At 43.8% G+C, this 23,480-nt stretch overlaps 1 protein-coding gene across 2 annotated transcripts; it reads right to left on the reverse strand.

Annotated features, from left to right (window-relative positions):
• Nucleotides 1–3,094: 3,094 nt before the first annotated feature.
• SOWAHB (sosondowah ankyrin repeat domain family member B) lies at nt 3,095–20,735 on the reverse strand. 2 transcript variants are annotated; one of them, XR_004541085.1, is made up of 2 exons: nt 20,516–20,735; nt 3,095–3,223 (listed from the first exon to the last, which is right to left on the reverse strand). XR_004541085.1 is itself a non-coding variant. In XM_033963201.1 (2 exons), exon 2 carries the CDS (start codon nt 19,583–19,585, stop codon nt 17,627–17,629), a length of 1,959 nt encoding a protein of 652 aa, XP_033819092.1. In that variant the 5' UTR covers nt 19,586–20,333; nt 20,516–20,691; the 3' UTR covers nt 17,208–17,626. The 2 variants fall into 2 exon arrangements, 1 of the variants encoding a protein (XP_033819092.1); XM_033963201.1 differs by lacking the exon at nt 3,095–3,223 and adding an exon at nt 17,208–20,333 and having other exon boundaries at nt 20,516–20,691.
• Between the last annotated feature and the right edge of the window lie 2,745 nt (nt 20,736–23,480).

The raw sequence follows: 23,480 nt of genomic DNA on the forward strand, positions 1-23,480 counted from the left end.
TCCATAGCTAGGGTGAAGCTCTGGAATTCCCTCCCTGGAATCCTGAGGATTTGGATGGATCACCTGCAGTTTAAAAAAAAAATGGAATTTGAGACGATTATAGAAGGGGTAAAAAATATTCAAACTACTTTGGTAGGACAATTTGAACATTCGTCAGAGAATGGAAAGACTGGAAAATTGCGAAAAGCGTCTGAACTCGAGATTTTTGAATTTTCCCCAGTCTTCTTTACTACAACCCATAGAAATGGAAATTCTACAAATTCCTTCTGAATCTATGCCTCCGGTAACAAAAGCGTACTATATTAATTTGGGTAGTCCATTGAAAAAGCCAATTTCAGCTCAGAACCAAGAGGCTAGTCTTGATGTTACTGGCTTGTCGGAGAACTCTGATATAGTATTGAATAAAGCTACCCTTACTGCTACGTTTGCGTTAGAATATGATAGAAACTGGATACTTCGAATGCATTTCAGATTTAAGGATGTAAAAATTATGGGTAATTCCATTATGATATTTCCTGACCTCTGTAGGTCCACTCAACAGAGAAGGAAGGCTTTTTTAGCCTTTAAACCTCTGGTAATGGACCGCAAAGGGACCTTTTTCTTGCAATTTCCGTGCAAATGTATTGTTAAGCTAGATGAGAAAACTTTTGCATTCTTTGATCCTGAACATTTATAAAAATTTCCTGGAATCAAGGAATCCTCTAGTCCAGGGGTGTCCAATGTCAGTCCTCGAGGGCCGCAGTCCAGTCAGGTTTTCAGGATTTCCCCAATGAATATGCATGAGATCTATTTGCATGCACTGCTTTCAATGCATATTCATTGGGGAAATCCTGAAAACCCGACTGGACTGCGGCCCTCGAGGACTGACATTGGACACCCCTGCTCTAGTCCCAATAGCAGCATCCACACCTTCAAATGTGAACGATGCAGAAAATAATGATATTTAACATGCAAGCCGCCAATTTCAAATCAAGTCTTTCATGTATAATTTTCCTTTAATTCCCTATAATTTCTACATCTTGCCTCCGTTTATTTTATAATTTTCTTTTTAATGAGGTTTAAATAGAGTTACATAAGTAAAAAAAAAATTTGTTGGATATAGATTTCCTTATATCTTTGTTGTATTGTAATCCTATTTTCTTTGTCAAGATTTATGCTTGTAAATTTGAAAATCTGAGTAAATTAAAAAAAAAAAAATGCTGAAAAAACACAATTATTTGTTGACGCTTTTTTATTATGGGCTTCTTTTACAAAGGTGCGCTAGTGGTTTTAGCGTGCGCTAGCCAAAAATCTACCGCCTGCTCAAAAGGAGGAGGTAGCGGCTAGCGCACGTGGCAATTTAGCGTAAGCTATTCCGTGCGTTAAGGCCCTAGCGCACCTTTGTAAAAGGAGCCCTAAATAGCATTGAAGAATGACTCAACATTGGTACATATTGAAGAGAACTTTGATGGCTTTGTACTCTTGCACTTTGTTTTCTGTGAGAGGTTGTGGCCCCTCCGTAGATGTGTTCCTTAGTGCTCTGTGTTGCAGTTGGTCTTGCTGGGTGCAGAGTGCGGCTGAGATCCAATGTTGTGGTGAGCTGACAGTGGGGGTGCTGCGCGGCGTTTCATTTCCAGTTCTGTGGCTCTGTGTTGGGTCATTGTGTTTTCGCTGGTGCTGCTTCAAAGATGTTGCGCTGACCTGCTGTGTCAATTGGTGGGTCTGCTGAGGTTTGGGAGAGTGGATTGGGTGTGGAGGATTTTGGTATTTGTGTGTTGGAGGGCATTTGTGTGGGGGTGTTCTTTCTGGGCCTTGCATTGAAGGTAGGAACCAGAAATGTAGGCCAGGTTTTTAAAGGCCTACATTTACACCTGCCTTCGATGTAGAATCACGCTTAGTGGCACTGAATGTCAACCTCACCCATAACCACACCTTTTTTGATGTTCAGCGCCACTAGGCATCTGCGTAGATGGGATTCTGGTGCCATGGTTTGCAGGCACTTCGTGGTGCCTACTTTTTTTTCTTTTAAATTGGTTTAAATTGGTTTTTAATGGTGCGGTCAGTTACTATGCCATTATTAGCCAATTAAAAACAATTAACTTAGACCTAGTAGAGCGCCTACCGGTGCCTTCCTAACAGCACCATTTTTGGAATCTGGGCCTTACTTCCTGCAAAATAAGAGGTAGTAGAGGCTCACTTGCTAATTTTTTAATGGCTGCACACTAAAGGTGAATTTAGCGTTTGCCCATTAATTAAGGGGTGTTCTAAGGCCACTTTTTGCTGCAGTTTAGTAAAGAGAGTCTTTAACACAGATCATCCCACTTAACTTTGGACACCATTTATTAAATTCCCTTCACATTGTGCATCTAGTAAAAAGAACAGATGTTTTTAGGGAGATAATATATATAAGGATGGATGGTATTTCTGAGGCATCTGCTCTATATTTTTTATGGAGTTCTTTTCAATTTCGATTGTTTAAATAGTAACATAGTAGATGACAGCAGATAAAGACCCGAATGGTCCATCCAGTCTGCCCAACCTGATTCAATCTAAAAATTTGTTGGGGGATTTTTTTCTACTTCTTCTTAGCTATTTCTGGGCAAGAATCCAAAGCTCTGCCCGGTACTGTTCTTAGGTTCCAACTACTGAAGTCTCCGTCAAAGCTCACTCCAGCCCATCTATACCCTCCCAGCCATTGAAGCCCTCCCCAGCCCATCCTCCATCAAATGGTCACATACAGACACAGACCGTGCAAGTCTGCCCAGTACTGGCCTTAGTTCTTCAATATTTACTATTATTTTCTGATTCTAGATCCTCTGTGTTCATCCCACGCTTCTTTGAACTCCTTCACCGTTTTCCTCTCCACCACCTCCCTCAGGAGCGCATTCTAGGCATCCACCATCCTCTCCGTAAAGAAGAATTTCCTAACATTGCTCTTGAATCTACCACCCCTCAACCTCAAATTATGTCCTCTGGTTTTACCATTTTCCAAAATATTTTGTTCTACGTTAATACCTTTCAAGTATTTGAACGGCTGAATCATATCTTCTCTGTCCCTCCTTTCCTCTAAGGTATTCAGGGCTTCCAGTCTCTCCTCATATGTCTTTTGGCGCAAACCTAGTATAATTTTCGTCGCCTTCCTCTGGACTGCTTCAAGCCTTCTTGTGTTCTTTGTCAGATATGGTCTCCAAAGCTGAGCACAATACTCCAAGTGGGGCATAACACCTTCATTCTGTGAACTGCTCTGAAATGGTAAGGGTGAGCGGTATATCAGATTTTAAAATAAACATATAGAATTGAAAAATAGCCAAACTCTACTCAGATCTGCCACAGCTGTTCAAACCAGTTTTAAATTCATCGACCGTTAGAAATGAAATAAGTACAGCAAATACTTAAGGTTTGCTTTCTATCAGAAATTATATTACTGCACCTGCAAAACAGCCTTAACGCTCCATCTATAAACTTTGCTATCAAAACCTGTACTTTGGTCCCCACGGGTAATCATGTATGCAAATCTGGGAAAACAGGATGCATGCAAGAATGTTGCAGAACCAGCAAAGCAGGCTTTTTCAGAAAACTGAGACATGAGGGTGGAATCATTACTTCTGTTAGGGTGTAAGGAGGCCATTAACCAAAACGGAAACAGAATCTGATCCTTTTCTCTACAGGTTTTCCTCAGCAATTTCTCCAAACGTCACGCTCTGCGAGGAAAACCTGACAAGGAACACACTGTTTGAATTACACCCCTGTTTTTAATATCCAACGGGCCATTTCCATCCCTTGGTACTTTGACTCCACTGATCTATGATAAAATCGAAACATCTTTCACTGAAATTAAAGATTTGAAGGCACAAAGTTTCAAGTTTCAAGTTTTTATTATTATTTGATGGATCGTTATTCAATTTGCTAAGCGATGTACAACCTTCTAAAAAGAAACTAGGTTACAAAAAAACTAACAAAGTTACAAGAATCTTACAAATAAAACAAACATGAGTTGGGGTGGAAAGGAGGGAAAAGTTACAATTCTTTCTTAGGTGGAATAAACAAAGAAGGGCAAAACATTAAGGAGGGGAAAGAGTTAAAAAACCTGGAGCATCATGTCATATTTAAAAATTTAAATATTAAAAGCATCTTTAAAAAGATAAGTTTTTAGGGATTTTTTAAAAGAAGTAATGTCTCTTTCATCTTTAATATATTGAGGTAATGAGTTCCACCATTGAGGACCCATTATGGAAAACATATCGTGTCTTCTGGTGCCTACTATTTTCAAAGAAGGGATAGCTAAGAGATTCTTGGAGGTCGACTGGAGAGTTCTAGAGGTGTTATGAGGGATTAGCATTCTGCTTATAAATTGGGGCTCGTTTTAAATACTAGAATTGTCCTCAAGGAGAAAAATAAATAGATCTGGTGCAAAACAATGGCTTATCCAGTAATAAAATCTGTTTTCATGGGGTTTTATTTCTCCCCACAGTTAAAATAATTTCTGATACCTTTGGAGATACTGAAACATTTCAGTGTCTAGACACAATATAAGGCAGATTTTAAGTATCAGTGTTTTTTCCATGTTATTCTTCCTTTTGTTTAAAAGTATATAAAAAATCAGGTCAGCACAAACAAATACTGTACCACAAACAGCAGTGTACTTAGGGTAGAGAATGTGATGGGTATAATAACTAGAGTGCTCTAAATGAGCTCCATGAAGAGGAAGGCCACATGTTTATCCACTTTAAGTTTGGAATGTCTGCACGAAGGTCAGGAGAGGTGGCATGACTGCCACCATCAGACATGATGACATTCATGTGGACAAATGCAATGTCTTGTACCTTCCAGCTTTTCAAGCCCACTGGTCCCTGCAACACTAGCTCTCCCAGTGATTTGCAAACTGGCAAGAGCAAAGTACTACAGCTAGCAGTCTGCTCTACATTTTTAAAAACATTTTCCAAGACAATGTTTGAGTTCTTATGTCATTTCTTTCTTTCTTTTTTTTTTTTTTTTTTAATGGTAAAGGGCAAATCAAGGTCTCCTTTCACTAAGGTGCGCTAGCGTTTGTAGCGCACGCAGGATATTACCGCGCGCTACACCGCGTGCTACGCGGCTAGAACTAACGCCAGCTCAGTGCTGGCATTAAGGTCTAGTGCATGCAATTCAGCGTGCGCTCTTCTGTGCGTTAATGCCCTAAGTTAGATTTTGGGGATAATTGTATAACAGGTTGCCTAAGTGAAAAGCCCAGAGATGTGCCTATTTAAGCTTAGGACTCGATATTCAGCCAGTGCTGATCAGCATTTTGTTCACCGGTGTTAAACCTGGAAACTCAGTGCTGGGCTATGTCTGGATGCTGGCATTGAATTTTCAGGTTTGTGGAGCTAGCTAATGCATTGCTGATTACCTCCCCCTCCCCCCCTTTTCTAGGCCACAGTACAGATTTCTAGTGTGGCCTGGAGTGCTAAATATTCCAATGCTGCTCTGATGCTCATAGGAATTCTACTCGTATGAGTGTCAGAGCATTAGGTGGCTTAGTAAAAAGGGAGGGAGGGGGTAAGTGTGGTATTCAGCATTTAATTGACTATGAGTTACAATATAAAGGAGCCCTTTGACTAAACTGTGATAAAAATGTTATTTTTTAGCACATCGGTAGCACGCACCGATCCCAAAACTACCATGGGCGCCTGAGCACGCCCCGTGTTTAAGCATTTGTAGCTGCACTAAGCACACATTAGTGTTTACCTCAACTTAGTATAAGGACCCTAAAGATATTTATTTATTTAATCATTTATTTAGCCCATTCTCCCAAAAGGAGCCCAGAACGGGAAACAAGGTACACTCATAATATAAGTAGGACAAACATTAGTGAGAAATACAGACTTGGCGGACAAAGGGGGGGGTTTAGATTGTAGCATTTTCAGGTGGGTGCATCGTTGTTGGAGAATGTGGTACTAATTCAAGTTATATTTGCAGTGGCATACGAGTTTGAGTGAGATTCCGTATGGTGTATTAGGCGGTGCCTTTGAGATCCATCCATCAGGGGTGCAGATGTGAGTTGTTAAGGAGCTGGGTTTGTAAAGAGGAAAGTTTTTACAGCCTTCCTGAAGTTCCATAGACTGTCTAATGATCTAATGGATGGGGGGATGATGTGCCATAATCTGGGTATGTAATGGGAATAAGAGCGCTTTCGGGCTGTCTCAGACGTGAGTGATCGGCCAGGTGGTAGGACCAGCCGTTTTTCTACTTGGGATCTCAGTGATCAGTTGGGTACATAAATTTGTAGTTTTGATGCTATGTAGTTTGGTCAACTAATGGAATGGCTTAAAGGCTAACACCAAGGCTTTAAAGGCGCATCATTTTTGGACAGGCAGTCAGTGCATGGATGTTAGCTAGAACTGATCAATAGGTCCTATTGATGTAGTCTGGCCAGTTAAGTTCTGAGTATCAGCACTTAACCGGCCATGTGTTGACTTTATTTTATTTTTTTATAATTTATATTCCGCATATTCTACAATTCTATGCGGATTACAAATTATTCAGGTCCTCAAGCATTATTCCCTAAATGTCCTGGCGGGCTCTCACTCTATCTAATGTACCTGGGGCAACGGGGATTAAGTGACTTGCCCAGGGTCACAAGGAGCAATGCACCTGTGTAGGAATTCCACGCACATTCCTGCACATTTTATGAAATACGAGGGGCTGCCGAAAAGTTCTCAGCCCAGCCAAGGCAAGAATGATGTGGAGCCATGAAACTTACAAGTTATTCCACACTTTACTTGGCACTTTTTGTTTCATTTCATTTCATATCATTGAAACAAAATGTGTCAAGAAAAGTGTGGAATAACTTGTAAGTTTCATGGCTCCACATTATTCTCTTCTTGGCTAGGCTGGGAACTATTCATCAGCCCCTCAGACACACATAGAGCACAGCTCAGTCTCTGTTTTATTCAAATTGCGCCCCTGGGAATCTCATGCTGGTTTGCTCAAAGTACTTTTATGCGAGCATTTGGCTGCAGAGTTTTATACAGGGCCTCTTCCATGTGCAAACCATACTTTGCATGTGGAGATCATGTCTAAAGTTACCCCCTCTAAACAAACAGGGCCAACTTTCCAAGGTTTTTTCTCGTTATGCGTACCACAGCAAGCCAGATTCTGTAAACGGGACCTAACTCAGTAGGCGCCTTGGAAAACAGCCCTTGCCGCATGTCAATCAAAGGTAGGCGCCATTTGCAAAAGTACGCCTAGCGGCACCTAAATTGACTTAGGCACTATTCTATTAAGCTAGGGCTTTCTTGGCCTAAAATACCATTGCCTAACCCAGGGGTAAGCATTTCCAGACCGGAATTGCCTACCTCTGGCCTAACCCAATCTACATCCAAACTGTGCCCCAAATCCGCCCCTAAACATGCCTACTTGCCAGTAGATGCTTTGGTGTAGAGTTAGGCACCTACTAGCTAATTAATATTTTTTTGTTTTTTTAATGGCGCTTTCAATTATCAGTGCCAATTAAGCCAATTAAAAAAAATTAAATTGGGCAACTAGATCGGATAGATGCCCTGATCTAGGCGCGCAATTGTACACACCTTTTATACAATCAGGGCCATAATGCCATTTGTTTCTGTGGTTGGTCAACTTACTTTTTGAATGCCATACATAAATGCCACGTTTTTATGACCATCAAAACAAAAGTGCACATGTTCCAAGTGCTACACTAGTGAGCTGCTAGGCTTTGACACTAAACGCCCTACCAGAGAAATTCCCAGCAAATCCCCAAAGAGAAAGCATAATTACACTGCTTGTAAGACTCCAGTCACAAAGGATTTTGTCCATCAGCCTAGTCATAGAGGACACATCAACTTGATTACCATGAGATTTGATCAAGATGAAATGCCCACCAGCTTGATGAGTAATACAATCGACTCCACCTAAGTGCACGTCGGTTAAGCGCACGCTTCAGTTATCCACACCCTATCACCACGGTCCCCCCTTTTTTTTTTAACATTAAAGGCAATGGACGTAAACTCCGGATATTTGCAATTCGAATAAGCACACAATCCGCTTATGCGCACAGAGGTCATAGGTCCAACCTCTATTCTTTCACATTACGTTCACTCCGATTAAATGCAATCACGTTCTGACTGGGAATGGCTAAGCTTCACACAGCAGCTTAAGCACAGGGACAGCTGGGAAAGTGAGTGCTCTTCTTCCACTCAAGCTGTAGGGCATAGCTTTCCTGTACTATAGGCTCCAACAGCCCACACGTCATATTTAAACTGAGCCGGCTTAGCTACAGCCTCCCCCTCCCCTCTCCCCTCCCCTCCTATTAAGCGCACACTCCGTATAAGTGCACGTGGTGACCCGGTCCAAGGGGCGTACACTTAAGCGGAGTCGACTGTACCAATAAATATCATGAAACCAACTTAAGAAAAAAGAGAGGTACTTTTTATTGTAAAATGTTCTTTTTGTCATAGCTTTGAACTTTTGGTCCATCTTTCAGGCTCACCAGGCAGGAATGGAATTGGTTTTCTTGGCCCACACAAACCCCCAAAGTACTGCTTTTTGGAATTTGTAATGTTAGATATTAGTAAGCTAGATCAGAAGAAAGTGGAAGATGCTAGAGTCGGCCAACTCAAGCATTTCTTTGATAAACAAGAGTCCTCTGTTTGTACATCCTTGTTTCCCTTCTGAAAGTCCGTTTAACGTTCAGCGAAAGTGAAGTATCTGTGCCTCAGCTCAGAAATACAACATGAATTTGAGAGAAGAAACAGCGACAAGAAACTCTCGAATATATAAATAGCCAGGAACAGAAAGGTACACAACAGTATATAATATAAACAAAAACCCTACTCTTCAAAAAAATACATAAAACCAATATAATACAACCAAATATACTCTGAACACCTCCTTGCAATACCAACAACTCATCAGCAAACCAGAAAATGTTCAAACTATTCCCTAAATACTTCTTACTACCTTAACAATATGTACTTCTTAATACCTTACTCAATACTTATGTAATCCGCCTTGAACCGCAAGGTAAAGACGGAATTGAAATCACTAATGTAATGTAATAATAGCAAAATAGTGTTTAAAGAAAATAATGTGGCTCAGGGAACTTGCCAGGTACTTGTGACCTGGATTGGCCACTTTTGCATACAGAATACTTGGCCTGTTGGACCTTCGGCCTGTCCCGATATGGCAACTGTTATGTAGCTTTTTTTTTTATCCTAATTGGCAACATGCACAGTGTAACATAATCACATTTAAAGCCTTAGGAATTCACACACTTTTTTTCCCCCCACTTTTCTGTATGAAAGTTTTCTACACAGGTGTATTTATATGGGCTTATGTCAGCTTATCCCAAGTACTGTATAAGGCTTACCCAGTGGAAAATCTTCAGCTTCCCAACCCTTCTTCATTTTATATAAATGTCCCTCGATAAATATCATAGTGCAGTATTATCACTCAGCAGAATAATTTTAATAGGAATGGACAGCCAGAATATTTTAGTTAGGGGTCCTTTTACTAAGGCACGCTAACCGATTTAACTGTGCGCTAAATGCGAAGGCGCCATAGCATTTAGCGCATGCTAATCTTTAACGCATGCTAAATCAATTAGCACGTGCTAAACCGGTTAGCACGCCTTAGGAAAAGGACCCTCCTAGTTAGGTGCCATCAACTTGCGTTTGGTGTTGTCCTAGAATATTTTGGTTTCGTGTTAGTTCCCCTATCAGTTATGGGAATTTCTGTTTTATTTCTTTTTGTTTGGCCATTCTGCCAGCTCTCAGAAATAGTAATCACTAGGTGGAAAGAGAGTGCACGTCTTTTCCTGAGTTTGCATGTGCACAGTGGTTTGTGCACCCATGGTGGTGCCACTGTTGGGACAGGAAAGCACACTATGGGCTAGATTCACAAAGCAAACCGACTGTGTACCGATCGGTTTGCGACCCCTGTGTGACCAGATTTCCCTCGGGCCCCATTCACTAACCTCTCCTGCGATCCGCTTCAAATCCGTGCATGCAAATGAGGTGAAACGCACGCAATGTAGGCAGGGACGCGATTCACAACACAAAATTTCACATCCGACTGGGCTGGCCGATCAACTGAAGACGTCTTTCCGACTCTGGAAGCCCTGCTCTCTTCCCTGCTCGCCGCCCTCTCCTGCCTGCTCACCCTGAATTGCCACGTCGCTGCCCCGGTGTTCTCCTGCCCTTCTTCCCCGAATCTCTCCTGCTCTTCCCCGCCCTGTGAGCCTGTGGGTTTAACCCGCGGGTTTAGAGCAGGTTAAAACTACAGGCTCGCAGGGCTAAAAACTAATAATAAATGTTAAAGTTTAAAAAAAAAGATTGCGGCTCTGACGGGCATGCACAGACCATCTACAGATGGTCTGCGCATACATGGGGATCGCAGAAAAGCGATCCGTGCCGGCAGATGGGGGGCGTTCCTCCGATCGCCCCCATCTGCATATTTTAGTTTGCTGAATTCGTCAGACCTGCCCAGATCGGGCAGGTTGGTAAATCTGGCCCTATTACCGGTGTAAAACAAAACCAGAAATGTTATGCGTTTTTGCTCATTTTCATTTGCATATGCCATTCTCGACAAAGGGCAGGAGCATATGGTACAAATCAGGCTTGAAATAAATAGAAATACTCCAAAAACCAGTGTGTGCAGAGCACCTTTAAAAAACAGAACAATAAGGAAAGAAAAATGCCTCAGAGTACTCGGTGGATACTATGTCCACAATCCCGATTCAATTACTGGCTAAAAACCCTTTTTATTTATTCAAGTATCCAGGGAAGCTTATAACAGTTTGCATGAATTTATTCAGGTACTTAGACATCTTTCTCTGTTTGTCCTGGCAGACTCACAATCTATCTATTGTACCTGGGGGCAATGGGGGTATTAAGTGACTTTGCTCAGGGTCACAAGGAACAGCATGGGTTTGAACCCACAGTCTCAGGGTGCTGAGGCTGTAGCTGTAACCACTGTACCATACTCTCCCCTGTGCCTCATGCTTTTATATTTCTATTGAGAAAGGGGCCCTTTTACTAATATGCAGTATATACTAAAACTTGCTTACTACAGGCTAAAAAGCACTACCGCAGGGCACAATGCGCAGCAGCCTCGAAGAAGGCAAACAGAATGTTGGGTATTATTAAGAAGGGTATTACGACCAGAACGAAAGAAGTCATCCTGCCGTTGTATAGGGCAATGGTGCGCCCGCACCTGGAGTACTGTGTCCAGTATTGGTCACCGTACCTTAAGAAGGATATGGCAATACTTGAGAGGGTCCAGAGGAGAGCGACACGAATGATTAAGGGCATGGAAAACCTTTCGTACACTGAAAGACTGGAGAGACTGGGGCTCTTCTCCCTGGAAAAGCGGAGACTCAGAGGAGACATGATAGAGACCTTCAAGCTCATGAAGGGCATAGAGAGAGTAGAGAGGGACATAGTTTTCAAACTTTCAGAACATAAAAGAACAAGAGGGCATTCGGAAAAGTTGAAAGAGGATAGATTCAAAACGAATGCTAGGAAGTTATACTTTACCCAGCGTGTGGTGGACACCTGGAATGCACTTCCAGAGGACGTAATAGGACAGAGTACGGTACTGGAGTTCAAGAAAGGATTGGACAATTTCCTACTGGAAAAAGGGATAGAGGGGTATAGATAGAGGATTACTACACAGGTCCTAGACCTGTTGGGCCGCCGCGTGAGCGGACTGCGGGGCACGATGGACCTTAGGTCCGACCCAGCAGAGGCATTGCTTATGTTCTTGGCCGAATATTGAGTAGTAACTGATTAACACAGAACATGGCTACTCTCTACCCCCAAATCCAACTCAGTGCTAAAATTTTTTTTTTTTTTTTAACACACAGGTAGCGCACGCACATCCCAAAATTAACACAGGATGCCCCATAGTAAGCTTTTTTTTTTTTTTAATGCAGTAACACGTATTTTGCGCTTACCACAGCTTTGTGAAAGGGACCTTAGAATTTTGCAACTGAATTTCACTTGAAACTGAAGTGATTCCACTTTCTGGTCTTTGAGATTCCACGCCAGCTTTATTTTTCAGGCTACCCATAGTGGTGAATATTCCAGAAATATATTTGTATAATGTGTTCTAAAAGAAGTTGGTTAATCTGGGGAGTCCCGAAGTGGTGTCTGGGATTCTCAAGGACAGAAACTGCCCTTATCAGTCCCTGTACAGCAGGGGTATCAAAGTTCCTCCTTGAGAGCCACAATCCAGTCGGGTTTTCAGGATTTCCCCAGTGAATATGCATGAGATCTATTAGCATACAATGAAAGCAGTGCATGCAAATAGATCTCATGCATATTCTTTGGGGAAATCCTGAAAGCCCAACTGGATTATGGCCCTCAAGGAGGGACTTTGACACCCCTGCTGTATAGTAGATAGTCTGCAAATATTGCAAACAATTCAAGCTTCATCTAGGTGAAATTCAGCCCTTTCCAGACTCAATGAAATATTATGATTTTCACTAACTCACTGGAAAAGTACATCAGATTTTTGTGCAGGCAGATCTGGAGAAAATTTGACACGCATTCAAAAGATATGGAGCAAATTCAAAACATTCAAAGAAAATCTGCAAGCTTACAAACTCCAGAGTAAATGTTCTGAAAATCCAAATGACATTTTTGCAAATTTCCTTTGAATTTCTTTTAAAAAGGTTTATCCACCCAGCCCAATTTTTTCCAGGGTGGTTGAATTGTTCAACAAATCTGTTTTGAAGAGGTTTGCACATCTTTATTTGTACAAGTCTTATTTTTGCATCACCAAACCAAAGAAACACTTGTCAGTTAGTGCCACCATTCCTGTACTAATAACCAAGACAGCAGCAGGCTATTATTTGCCAGAGAAAATCAAACGGGTACCCTCAGTGCTGTTCCAGGGATCTCCCACACTTCTGATGTGTAATTCCACTAGTGTGCTGACAAATGTTATGTTGTATGAGGGGCCGCTGAAAAGTTCTCAGCCAAACCAAGAAGAGAATGATGTGGAGCCATGAAACGTACAAGTTATTCCACACTTTTCTGGCTATGAATTTGATGTGCATACTGTCAAGAGATTATGACAATTAGTCTAATGCAGGGGTCCTCAAATCCAGTCCTTGAGGCCCACAACCCAGCCTGGTTTTCAAGATTTCTATAATGAATATGTGGGAGATTAATTTGCATGCAAAGGAAGCAGTGAATGCAAACAGAGCTCATACATATTCATTGTGGAAATCTTGAAAACCAGATTGAGTTGTGGGCCTCAAGGACTGGATTTGAGGACCCCTGCATTAGACTAATTGTCATAATTTCTTGAGAGTGTGCACATCAGTTTCATAGCCAGAGTTGAAAACCATGGACTGGTTTTAAAGACCCCCCCCCCTGGTCTAGTGCAGTGTTTCTCAAATCTCGATCCTGGAGTACCCCCTTGCCAGTCAGGTTTTCAAGATATCCATAATCAAGTTTTATTAAACTTCTTATACTGCCTAATCAAACTTCAAGGCGGTTTACAAAGGTAAAATACATATAAAATACATAAAATACAAAATCAAATGAACAGGGTACAATGTCATAAGAATATAAGAAATGCCGCTGCTGGATCAGATCAGTGGTCCATCCTGCCCAGCAGTCCGCTCACATGGCGGCCCTCAGGTCAAAGACCAGTGCTCTAAAAGAGTCCATAAATGTCTTAATAAAAATACAATAAAACACCTATGTGACAGAGATAATAGGGAAGTGGAAAGAACTACAATGTTTAAAGAAAAGGAGAAAGATGGGAGGAATGTAAGGAGGGGGAGACAAAACAACCAACAGTCGTGCAAACTAAAGTGCATCAAGAAGCATATTCATTGTGGATATCCAGAAAATCCGATTGGCATGGGGGTACTCCAGGACCCAGTTGAGGAACATTGGTCTAGTCAGTGGTCTCAAATTCAAACCCTTTGCAGGGCCACATTTTGGATTTGTAGGTACTTGGAGGGCCTTAGAAAAAATAGTTAGTGTCTTATTAAAGAAATGACAATTTTGCATGAGTTAAAACTCTTTAGAGTTTATCAATCTTTCCTTTTGGCTAAGTCTTAATAATAATATTGTCATTTATAGCTAAAGAGACATATGATCAAGAAACTGTTTTATTTTACTTTTGTGATTATGATAAACATACCCAGAGCCTCAAAATAGTACCTGGCGGGCCGCATGTGGCCCCAGGGCCACGAGTTTGAGACCACTGGTCTAGTGGATATCAGAACTTATATTTAATATAAACTCCAGTGGGAGTAGTCTAGTGGTCAAAGCAGCAGACTGAGAACCAGTAAAGCAATTCACATCACCTTCCTCAGGTACAATTTAAATGCGAGCTCTCTTGGTTAGGAATCTACCAACTGAACCTGAATAGGTGACCTGCCTTGAGCTCAGATTTAGAAAAAGGCAAATAATTAAATCTGAACTCCAGATCCAACAGAGCAGTTATTTTATGCAACAGCAGCTGTGGCAGTAGAGGATTTCCCCAGGAAAAGACTGAAGGGCAAAAAACAAAAAGCAGTCACATGCTTCTGTTAGCAACTACACAGTCATGTGGTCATGTTTCTGTCATCTGCTGTCTTAAGGATGTGAACATGTGGTTCATTAGCAGCACACCTTGAAAAATGTAGTATGCATTAATCCCCCCCTTTTACTTAACCATAGCGTGGTTTTTAGGGGAAGGGGTAAAACGCGGACCTCACGGACCTGACGGACCTCGCGGATCTAAACCCGCACGTCCTTAAAAATCTGAGGCCTGTGCCTCTTGTAGTTAGTTTCTGGCTCTGACAGACCTCAGTGACAATTTAGTGCTGACGGAGCCGTCTCAGCATAGGGAGGGAAAAGTATTAGGATCCGTCAGAGCTACAATGTCATCGAGGTCTGTCAGAGCCGATTTACTGGGGCTGCAGGAAACCAGTTTAAAGGATTCGTTTTAGAGCTGCTCCAGCACTAGCACTAATCTCTGGCTCTGACAGACCTCGGTGACATTGTAGCACTGACGGATCCTAATACTTTCCCCTCCCTATGCTGAGACGGATCCGTCAGCACTAAATTGTCACCGAGGTCTGTCAGAGCCAGAAACTAACTACAAGCGGCACGGACCCCAGATTTTTAAGGACGTGCAGGTTTAGATCCGTGATGTCCGTCAGGTCCGCGTTTTACCCCTTCCCGGTTTTTAGCCCTGGCCACGGTGGTAATAGCTCCTACGCTCACTATAAGCATCAGAGCTGTTACTGCCACAGCCAGCACTAAAAACTGCGCTAAGGTTTTGTAAAAGGGGGATAAATTACCAATTAATGTGTTGATTAATGCACATTAAAAAGTTCTAATGTGCATTAAAGAATTTTTTAAAAAAAATCAAAATCAATAGCGTGAAATAGCCCAAAACATGCATGGAAATCAGAGAAAAACTGAACAAAATATTTTCCCACGTGCACATCCACAAATACGTTGGACACTCGATAGCACACAAGGAAGAACAGTCTCTTTATCATAAGACTGACACACGGGATGGCACTGGCCAATCATCAAAGATTCTGCTTTACACTGACACATGTTTCAAAACCAGATTCATAATTCAATCACCCTTTAAATATATTCAAATATCCCCTTATCTCGGTGCACACTGGGCTGTACCTATGATGAGCATATGTATTGGATGCAGCAGTGCACACCAGGCAAAGGACTGTACAGTTGTTCATGGAAAACGAAAGGAAAAAAACTGCAGAGACGATGTACCAAGTGCCAGGCTAATTTATTAAAATTAATAAAATATGGCGATTTCAATGGTGGTTCTCATGTGTGAAAATGCTGAGAACCACCGTTGAAATCGCCATATTTTATTCATTTTAATAAAGTAGCCTGGCGCTTTGTATGTCGTCTCTGCAGTTTTTTTCCTTTTGTTTTTCATCAGTTTCTTTTGTTTCAGTTGTTCTTGGAAGCCATGTGTAGGGTTACCATATGGCTCCAGAAAAAAAGAGGCCAGATTGACTTGTGGAAGTAAAACCCGGAGGTCTCAATCCGTCCTCCTTTTTCTGGAGCCGTGTGGTAACCCTGAATGGTTTAAAAAAAAAAAAAAACGAAACAAAAACCAGTGAACGTTACAACAGTAACTGAGACTGAATTCTTCATGACTAGAAATACCGCTCACAGGTTTCAAACTTGTTCAGATTCATTCATTCTTCTGCGTGACAGGATACGATGACCCTCGGCTCTGCAATAACCTTTGATCTTAATTCCTTCATTAAGGATGGCTTATGTTTATTAGCACAACTTTCTCTACATAAAATGATCAGTTCTCCCTCTACCTCCTGCTCCACCTTCTAGAGATGTGCATCACCCCCAAAAAAGTCTGGTTAGTCTTCATTTTAAACAAAGTATTTTTTCACATGGTTGTGATATTTGCATGTACTGTATGCACACAAGAACTTTATTTTTTTTGCATGCGTAAATTGATTGTACACATTAATTCATAAGTGTGCACTCAGTGCACTTTAACGTTTTAGGCGCCCATAAGAACTGAATGCTCTCTCATGAAAGCACATCCCTACTGCCTTCCTGCAAGAAAAGACTTTCACCAATGAGAAGGAAAGGCTGCACTAAGACAAACAGTTACAACAGTTTAAGTTAGTGTATCACAAACCATGTGCCTCCTCAGATTTCGGGTGTGCTGCGACACACTGGTCAAGGAGGAGAGTCATCCACGCCAGCTGACTGCCTACAGTCCATGCCTCTCACGGCGAAAGGCATGTCCTGTAGGAAGTCAGCCGACGCAGATGAATCTCCACCTGGCCGGCGTCTCTCCTCCGCTCCCCGCATCCCTCCACCGGAGCGGGTCACCTCTGTGCATGTGTGGACGTCGACGCGATGATGTCACCCGCACGTTGACGTCCGCACACTTCCGTGTGTCTTCCGGCCGGGGCACTGGATTTAGTGCGTCGCCGGTTGGAAAGTTTGCGAGACACTGGTTTAAGGCATCAGTGGGTAGAACACCCGCTCACCGGCAACTGGACAACCCAGACATGAACAAGGGAGCTGAATCAAAGAGGCCTGAAAAAAAAAATGTCTGGCTGGCCCTAGGACACCATCTAGAGCAGGGGTAAAGTCCCTCCTCGAGGGCCGCAATCCAGTCAGGTTTTCAGGATTTCCTCAATGAATATGCATGAGATCTATTAGCATACAATGAAAGCAGTGCATGCAAATAGATCTCATGCATATTCATTGGGGAAATCCTGAAAACCCGACTGGATTGCAGCCCTTGAGGAGGGACTTTGACACCCCTGATCTAGATAGAGTAACCCATATAACTTACCAGGCCTCTATCAACTGGATACTTTCTGAGTGGCGTCAGGCAGCTGCTGCAGGTGAGAACCATAACTCAAACAGGATGAATCTGAAGGCCTACTAGATATTAGGGGTTCTCCCCAATTGCCAAATAACTGGCTTGGACCCTATTTCCACCCCTCTTGCCTCAAGGGGGCCCTGGTGGTTCAGCTCCAGCTCCCTTTTTTAAAAGGCTTCAGAGGAGAAGGTGTTACTTCAAGTAAGTTTCCGTACAATCCAGAAAATCCAGCTTCTCTATCTAGGTAGTAAAAATGAGAATAATTGCATTTTTCCCCCCCCCCCCCTCGTTCCTAATCACTATGGACTTCACGTTCCCTGAGTACAGGCAGGTTATTTAATTGGTTGGCCAGTTTCCACTTAAGGTGCTGAGGTTTCAGTAAGGCAGCCAGGGAGGCCTTCCTGTTCAGGTGACTGGACCTCTGTTGGCTCTTTCCCTTTCGGGTAGGAGAGCTGCTCCTGACTAATTCTCGGAGAGGAAAGATGGTTTTCCCTCTGGGCGCTCCCAGCAGCTGCCACACATCCCCGGAAGTGCTGCTGCCATTTAGGTACTGCCAGGCCTTCTTGCCACTGTTGTCTCGCACATCCACCCTGACCTTGAGTTTCTGTACCAGCACCTTTATCACTTTTTGGTGTCCATGGATAGCAGCAACATGTAGTGGGGTGTAGCCACCGTTGGACTTTGCATTCGCATCCAGGGCTACGCCAGCTTTCCAGGCCCCGGCTACCAGATCCTGCAGCATGCGGTTGTCCCCATGCTTGGCCACCCAGTGCAGGGCAGTGTAGCCAGAGATGAAGTCCCTCCGCACAACCAGCTGGGGGTCTTCCAGGAACAAGGCATAGACCTGCAGCCAAGAGCCTGCTGCCAGTCTGACCATCCAGTCATGTTCCTTTGCTTCCAAGGGCACGGTTGACGAGCTCGGAGGATGGGAAAGTGTCCTTGGGTCCACCTGGAACTGTTCTTTCCAAACACAAAGGCCCGGCCCTTGCCTGTTACTGGAAAAGTCAGGGTTTGCACTGAAACATCTGCTGTTCATGGGCTTGAGTGTTATAGGCACATCTATAGCTGGGACCAGAGCAAGCATGGGCACCTGAGATCCCTTTCTAGAGTGTGATGAATGGCGTTTGTTCTTTCTGTGATCTTCCTTGCTCAGGTCATCGTCTGAGGATGAGGCCTTGTCTTGTAAACTTGAACTTTTCCTGTGCCAGTGGGTTTTACGAGCTCTGGGCAGTGCCACGCTTTCCTGCCCTGTATATGAAGAATTGGTTGGGTCAGTACTTAGTGGGATGCCATTTACACTCTTATGAATAGGGAACGGGTTACTGAAGCATTCCTCCTGGGGTTGCCTTGGCTGCGGGCACACCAGCTTGCTGCCTCTGCTTGGCCCGGACTCACTTTGGGATGGGATTTTTCCCTGGAGGCGAGTGCCCTCTCCGCTGCTTCCCTCCTCACTGTCACTGCCCTCACTTTCATAGCTTGCCTGCTCCACAAAGTCCTCCAGGTCCTGCAGGGAAAGCTGGCACCTAATGCTTTTGAATACAGGCAGCTCTTTAATCCATGCCTCCTGATCCGAACCTCCATGATTGTGTGATGGCGGAAGACAGTTTGACAGCCAGTGTGCGGTCTGGAGCAGTTGTGACTGGAGAGGAAGAAGCTGGGTAGGTACAGGCGGGCAAGGGGCTTCCTGAGGCTTGGTGGCCAAAGGAACCAAGCCAGCACCTGTTCCGGGCACCACTGATTGTACGTGGTGGATCCTTGTTGTTTGCCATCCCCCTTCTCCACCTCTGGGAGATTGTGAGATTCCATGATTTCTCCAGCAATTAGCCTGGTCAGGGTTAGCATTGGAGGGTACGCCCTTCTGGCGGATTCCGCAGTTTTGGATGGACTCCCTCTCCCACTCCTCTCCTGCCACACCCTGGCTCAGGGGCTGCAGCTCCTCTCCCAACAGGTCCCGGTAGCGGTTCCTCAGCACCACATAGGTGGTGGCAGCAGTGGTGGCCTCCTCACGCTCCTGCCGCACCACAGCCACAGAGTTGACGAAGCGCTTGAACTTTTCTCTGCGCTGCAGCCGCTGCTCCGGAGTGGCTCCAGAGTCCCGTAAGAAGCAGCCAAAGTGGCGCAGCAAGGCAGCATTGGGCACCTTTCCCCCTGCCTGGCAGAGGAAGTTCAGCACCTCCTCTTGGCTCAGCTCTTGGGCCATGCCCTGATCACAGCAGGGGAGGGCAGCGAAGCTTCCTGGACAGTCAGGCATCCAGCAGGTAAGGATGACAGTAATCAGGAGTCCAGGAAAAAGCAAAGCTCCGTTCTCATTGCCTCCCCTTGCCCTGTATTCAGGCTTCTCTGTTAGAGCATAGTGAAGGTAAGAGACGCAGGTGAAGCTGCCTGCACCCTCCCCTCATCTCGTGCCCTGACTTGTGCCGAGTCTCAGCTCCACCTATTACACTTTGGGCACTGCTTGCCCTCCTCACCCTCTCTCCTTGGCTGCAAGCGGAGGCAGGCAGAGCCGGGGAAGGTGTGCCAATCGGGGAAGGGAGGAGCAGCTGGTTCAACAAAGCAACTCCTACTGCTGGGAGGTTTCCTCTCTTCTTTTTTTAGCCCTTGCTTCTTTGTACCCAAAGGAATGCAATTGAAAGCACAGGTTAGAAAAGCAAGCAAACGTGTCTGGCTCTGCCCCCCACCAATTCAGCCAGAAGGCAATTCTCAAGGCTTCTCGCCTCTGCCGTCGGAAGAGCCCGGTGGAGAAATTTCAGTTTTGAAAGCTGAATGGAGTGAAATAGTATAAACTGATAAGGACCGTCGGTCCGTCTTCCCAACGCACAACTCGCTGCCAGGATTTTCTTGCTGCACATTCCAGCAGGGCATAGATCAAACTTAAAAATGAGCAAAGCATTGTGGATTCCAGGTTAGGCCACTTGAATATAAAGGGAAAAAAAAGGTCGGTTGAGAGTTTTATCTTTCATTTGACTAATTTTCCACAGTTGTCACCTTGCTTGTCCGACCTTAGAAAAGAAAATTGAACACTTTAAGGCACATTTGTTTTTTTTTTTTTTTGTGTGATATTATATGACTCAGGCAGTTGAAAAATCTAAATGCATGTTGTGTCTTTTGCACAGATAAGCAGTGTATAAATACTACAGTATACATAAATAAAACAGCAGTAGCTGCCGTTCTGTCTTCTTACCTAAATATTTGTTGTTTTCACACCACCTTAAGCCCTTCATTTGGTTGCAAGACCTTTGCTGGAAAGGTTACTGAAGGCCACACACAGGGAAAGTAGTGAAGGGGAAGGGAAGGGCAGGGCTCCAGGGTTCTAGCACTTTGCTGTAACTCCTATACTACACTGCCAAAAGAAAACTTTTCATTCTATAAAAACACCCTATTTCACAAATTTGCCACAATTTCATGTGGTTGTAGCGTTTTTCATTGGAGAAGGGGCAGCAGCATCATGTCTAGAGGAATGGGCGGAGCCAGAAGTGACTGGAAGTATTACATTCCATGACATGTTTCTGCTGATGCTGGCATTAGAGGTGTGGTGGAGAGGCTCAGGAAGAGGCAGGCTGTCTTCTGCTGCACCAATTGGGACTGGGGGAAGTGATCAATTGGCAGTCAGCAAACTCCATGTGCTTGGCAGACTTATTGAGGGAATTCATACTGAGGTGTTTGCTAGAGAATGACAAGGGGACAAATTTTTCCCCCGTCCCCGCGAGTTCTCTTCCTGTCCCTGCCCCCTTCCTGCAAGCTCCATCCTCATCTGCACGAGCCTCAAACACTTTAAAATCATAAGCGACAAGGGTAGATTTAGAAAATTACTTAAAACGCAGTTATTTGTAAATGCAATTTTCTAGATACCCATTTTCGTGATTGGTTTTTCTGCTGGGCAATTTTTTTATGATTTTCTGAGGATTATTTAAGAACATAAGAACTGCCATCTCCGGATCAGACCTTCGGTCCATCAAGACCAGCGATCCGCACACGCGGAGGCCCTGCCAGGTGTACACTTGGCGTAATTTATAGTCCACCATATCCTTATATGCCTCTCTTAAGGAGATATGCATCTAGTTTGCTCTTGAAGCCTAGGACGGTCGATTCCGCAATAATCTCCTCTGGGAGGGCATTCCAGGTGTCAACCACTCTCTGAGTGAAGCAGAACTTCCTGACATTAGTCCTGAACCTGTCCCCCCTTAGCTTCATTACATGTCCTCTAGTCCGTGTCAAATTGGACAATGTAAATAATCTTCTCTGCTCTATTTTGTCGATTCCTTTCAGTATTTTGAAGGTCTCGATCATATCCCCACGCAGTCTCCTTTTCTCAAGGGAGAACAATCCTAGTGTTATAAGTCTGTCCTCGTATTCCAGTTTCTCCATACCCTTCACCAGTTTTGTTGCTCGTCTCTGCACCCTCTCCAGCAGTTTTATATCCTTCTTTAGGTAGGGAGACCAATGTTGGACGCAGTATTCCAAGTGTGGTCTGACCATTGCCCTATAAAGCGGCATTATAACTTTATCCGATCTACTCGAGATTCCTTTCTTTATCATGCCCAACATTCTATTTGCCTTCTTTGCCGCTGCCGCGCATTGCGCCGACGGCTTCAGGGTCCTATCTATCAGTACACCCAGGTCCTTTTCTTGTTCACTCTTCCCCAGAGTTGCACCTGACATTGTATACTCGTATTCCTTATTCTTATTGCCTAAATGCATTACCTTGCATTTCTCCACATTGAACTTCATCTGCCATTTCTCCGCCCATGTTTCTAACCGACACAAGTCGCTCTGGAGTTTCTCTCTATCCTCCTGCGATCTGATCGCCCGGCATAGTTTTGTATCGTCTGCAAACTTGATGATCTCACTGGATGTTCCTTCCTCCAGGTCATTGATATAAATATTAAAAAGGATCGGCCCAAGTACCGAGCCCTGGGGTACACCACTAGTCACTTTCTCCCAGTCGGAGAACTTCCCATTTATTCCCACTCTCTGCTTTCGGTTTTCCAGCCATTTGCCTATCCATCTTTGTATATCCCCCTCTATGCCATGGCTTTGTATTTTCCTGAGAAGTCTTTCGTGTGGAACTTTGTCGAACGCTTTCTGGAAGTCCAAGTATATTATGTCCACCGGCTTCCCACTATCAATTTGCTCGTTCACGGTCTCAAAAAATTGGAGTAAATTTGTCAAACATGATTTCCCTTTCCTGAATCCATGTTGACTGGGTTTCATCAAGTCGTGTGCGTCCAAGTGCCGGACTATACTATCCTTGATCAGTGCTTCAACCATCTTGCCGGGGACAGACGTAAGACTCACAGGTCTATAGTTGCCCGGTTCCCCTCTCGATCCTTTTTTGAAAATTGGGGTGACATTCGCTATCCTCCAGTCGTCCGGTATCTGTCCAGTTCTGATTGTCAGGTTTGCAAGTTTTTGCAATAACTCTCCGATTTCAACCTTCAATTCCTTTAAGACTCTCGGGTGAATTCCATCCGGTCCAGGGGATTTGTCACTTTTAAGTTTGTCGATCTGATAGTATATCTGGTCTAAGTCCACTTCAACTGTGGTGAGGCTGTCTTCTATTTCTCCTGCAAACACTTTCTCCGCTACAGGTATTGTTGAGGTGTCCTCCTTCGTAAAGACGGATGCAAAGAAGGAATTTAGTTTGTCTGCGATTTGTTTATCTTCCTTGATGTACCCTTTTCTTCCCTGGTCGTCCAGGGGTCCCACTGCCTCTTTTGCAGGTTTTTTCCCTTTCACGTATCTAAAGAAGGGCTTGAAGTTTTTGGCCTCCTGGGCTATTTTTTCCTCATATTCCTGTTTTGCATCCCTCACCGCCTTGTGACATTTCTTCTGATCATCTTTATGTTTGTTCCAGGCTTCGGTTGTCTTTATGCATTTCCATTTTTTGAAAGAGTCCTTCTTTTCTTTTATGGCTTCCTTCACCTGTATGGTAAGCCATGCTGGTTCTCTTTTGCTCTTTGTTCTCCGATCTTTGGAAATCCTTGGAATGTAGAGATCTTGTGCTTCTGTGATAGTATTTTTCAGTAGGGACCATGCCTGATCTACCGTTTCAAGTTTGTCCACTATCTTCTCGAGTCGTTTTTCTACCATGGCTCTCATGCGATCGTATTTACCCTTTTTAAAGTTCAAGGTGGTGGTTAAGGTTT

The sequence above is a fragment of the Geotrypetes seraphini genome, chromosome 1, assembly GCF_902459505.1.
Source record: "Geotrypetes seraphini chromosome 1, aGeoSer1.1, whole genome shotgun sequence".
Lineage (NCBI taxonomy): Eukaryota > Metazoa > Chordata > Amphibia > Gymnophiona > Dermophiidae > Geotrypetes > Geotrypetes seraphini.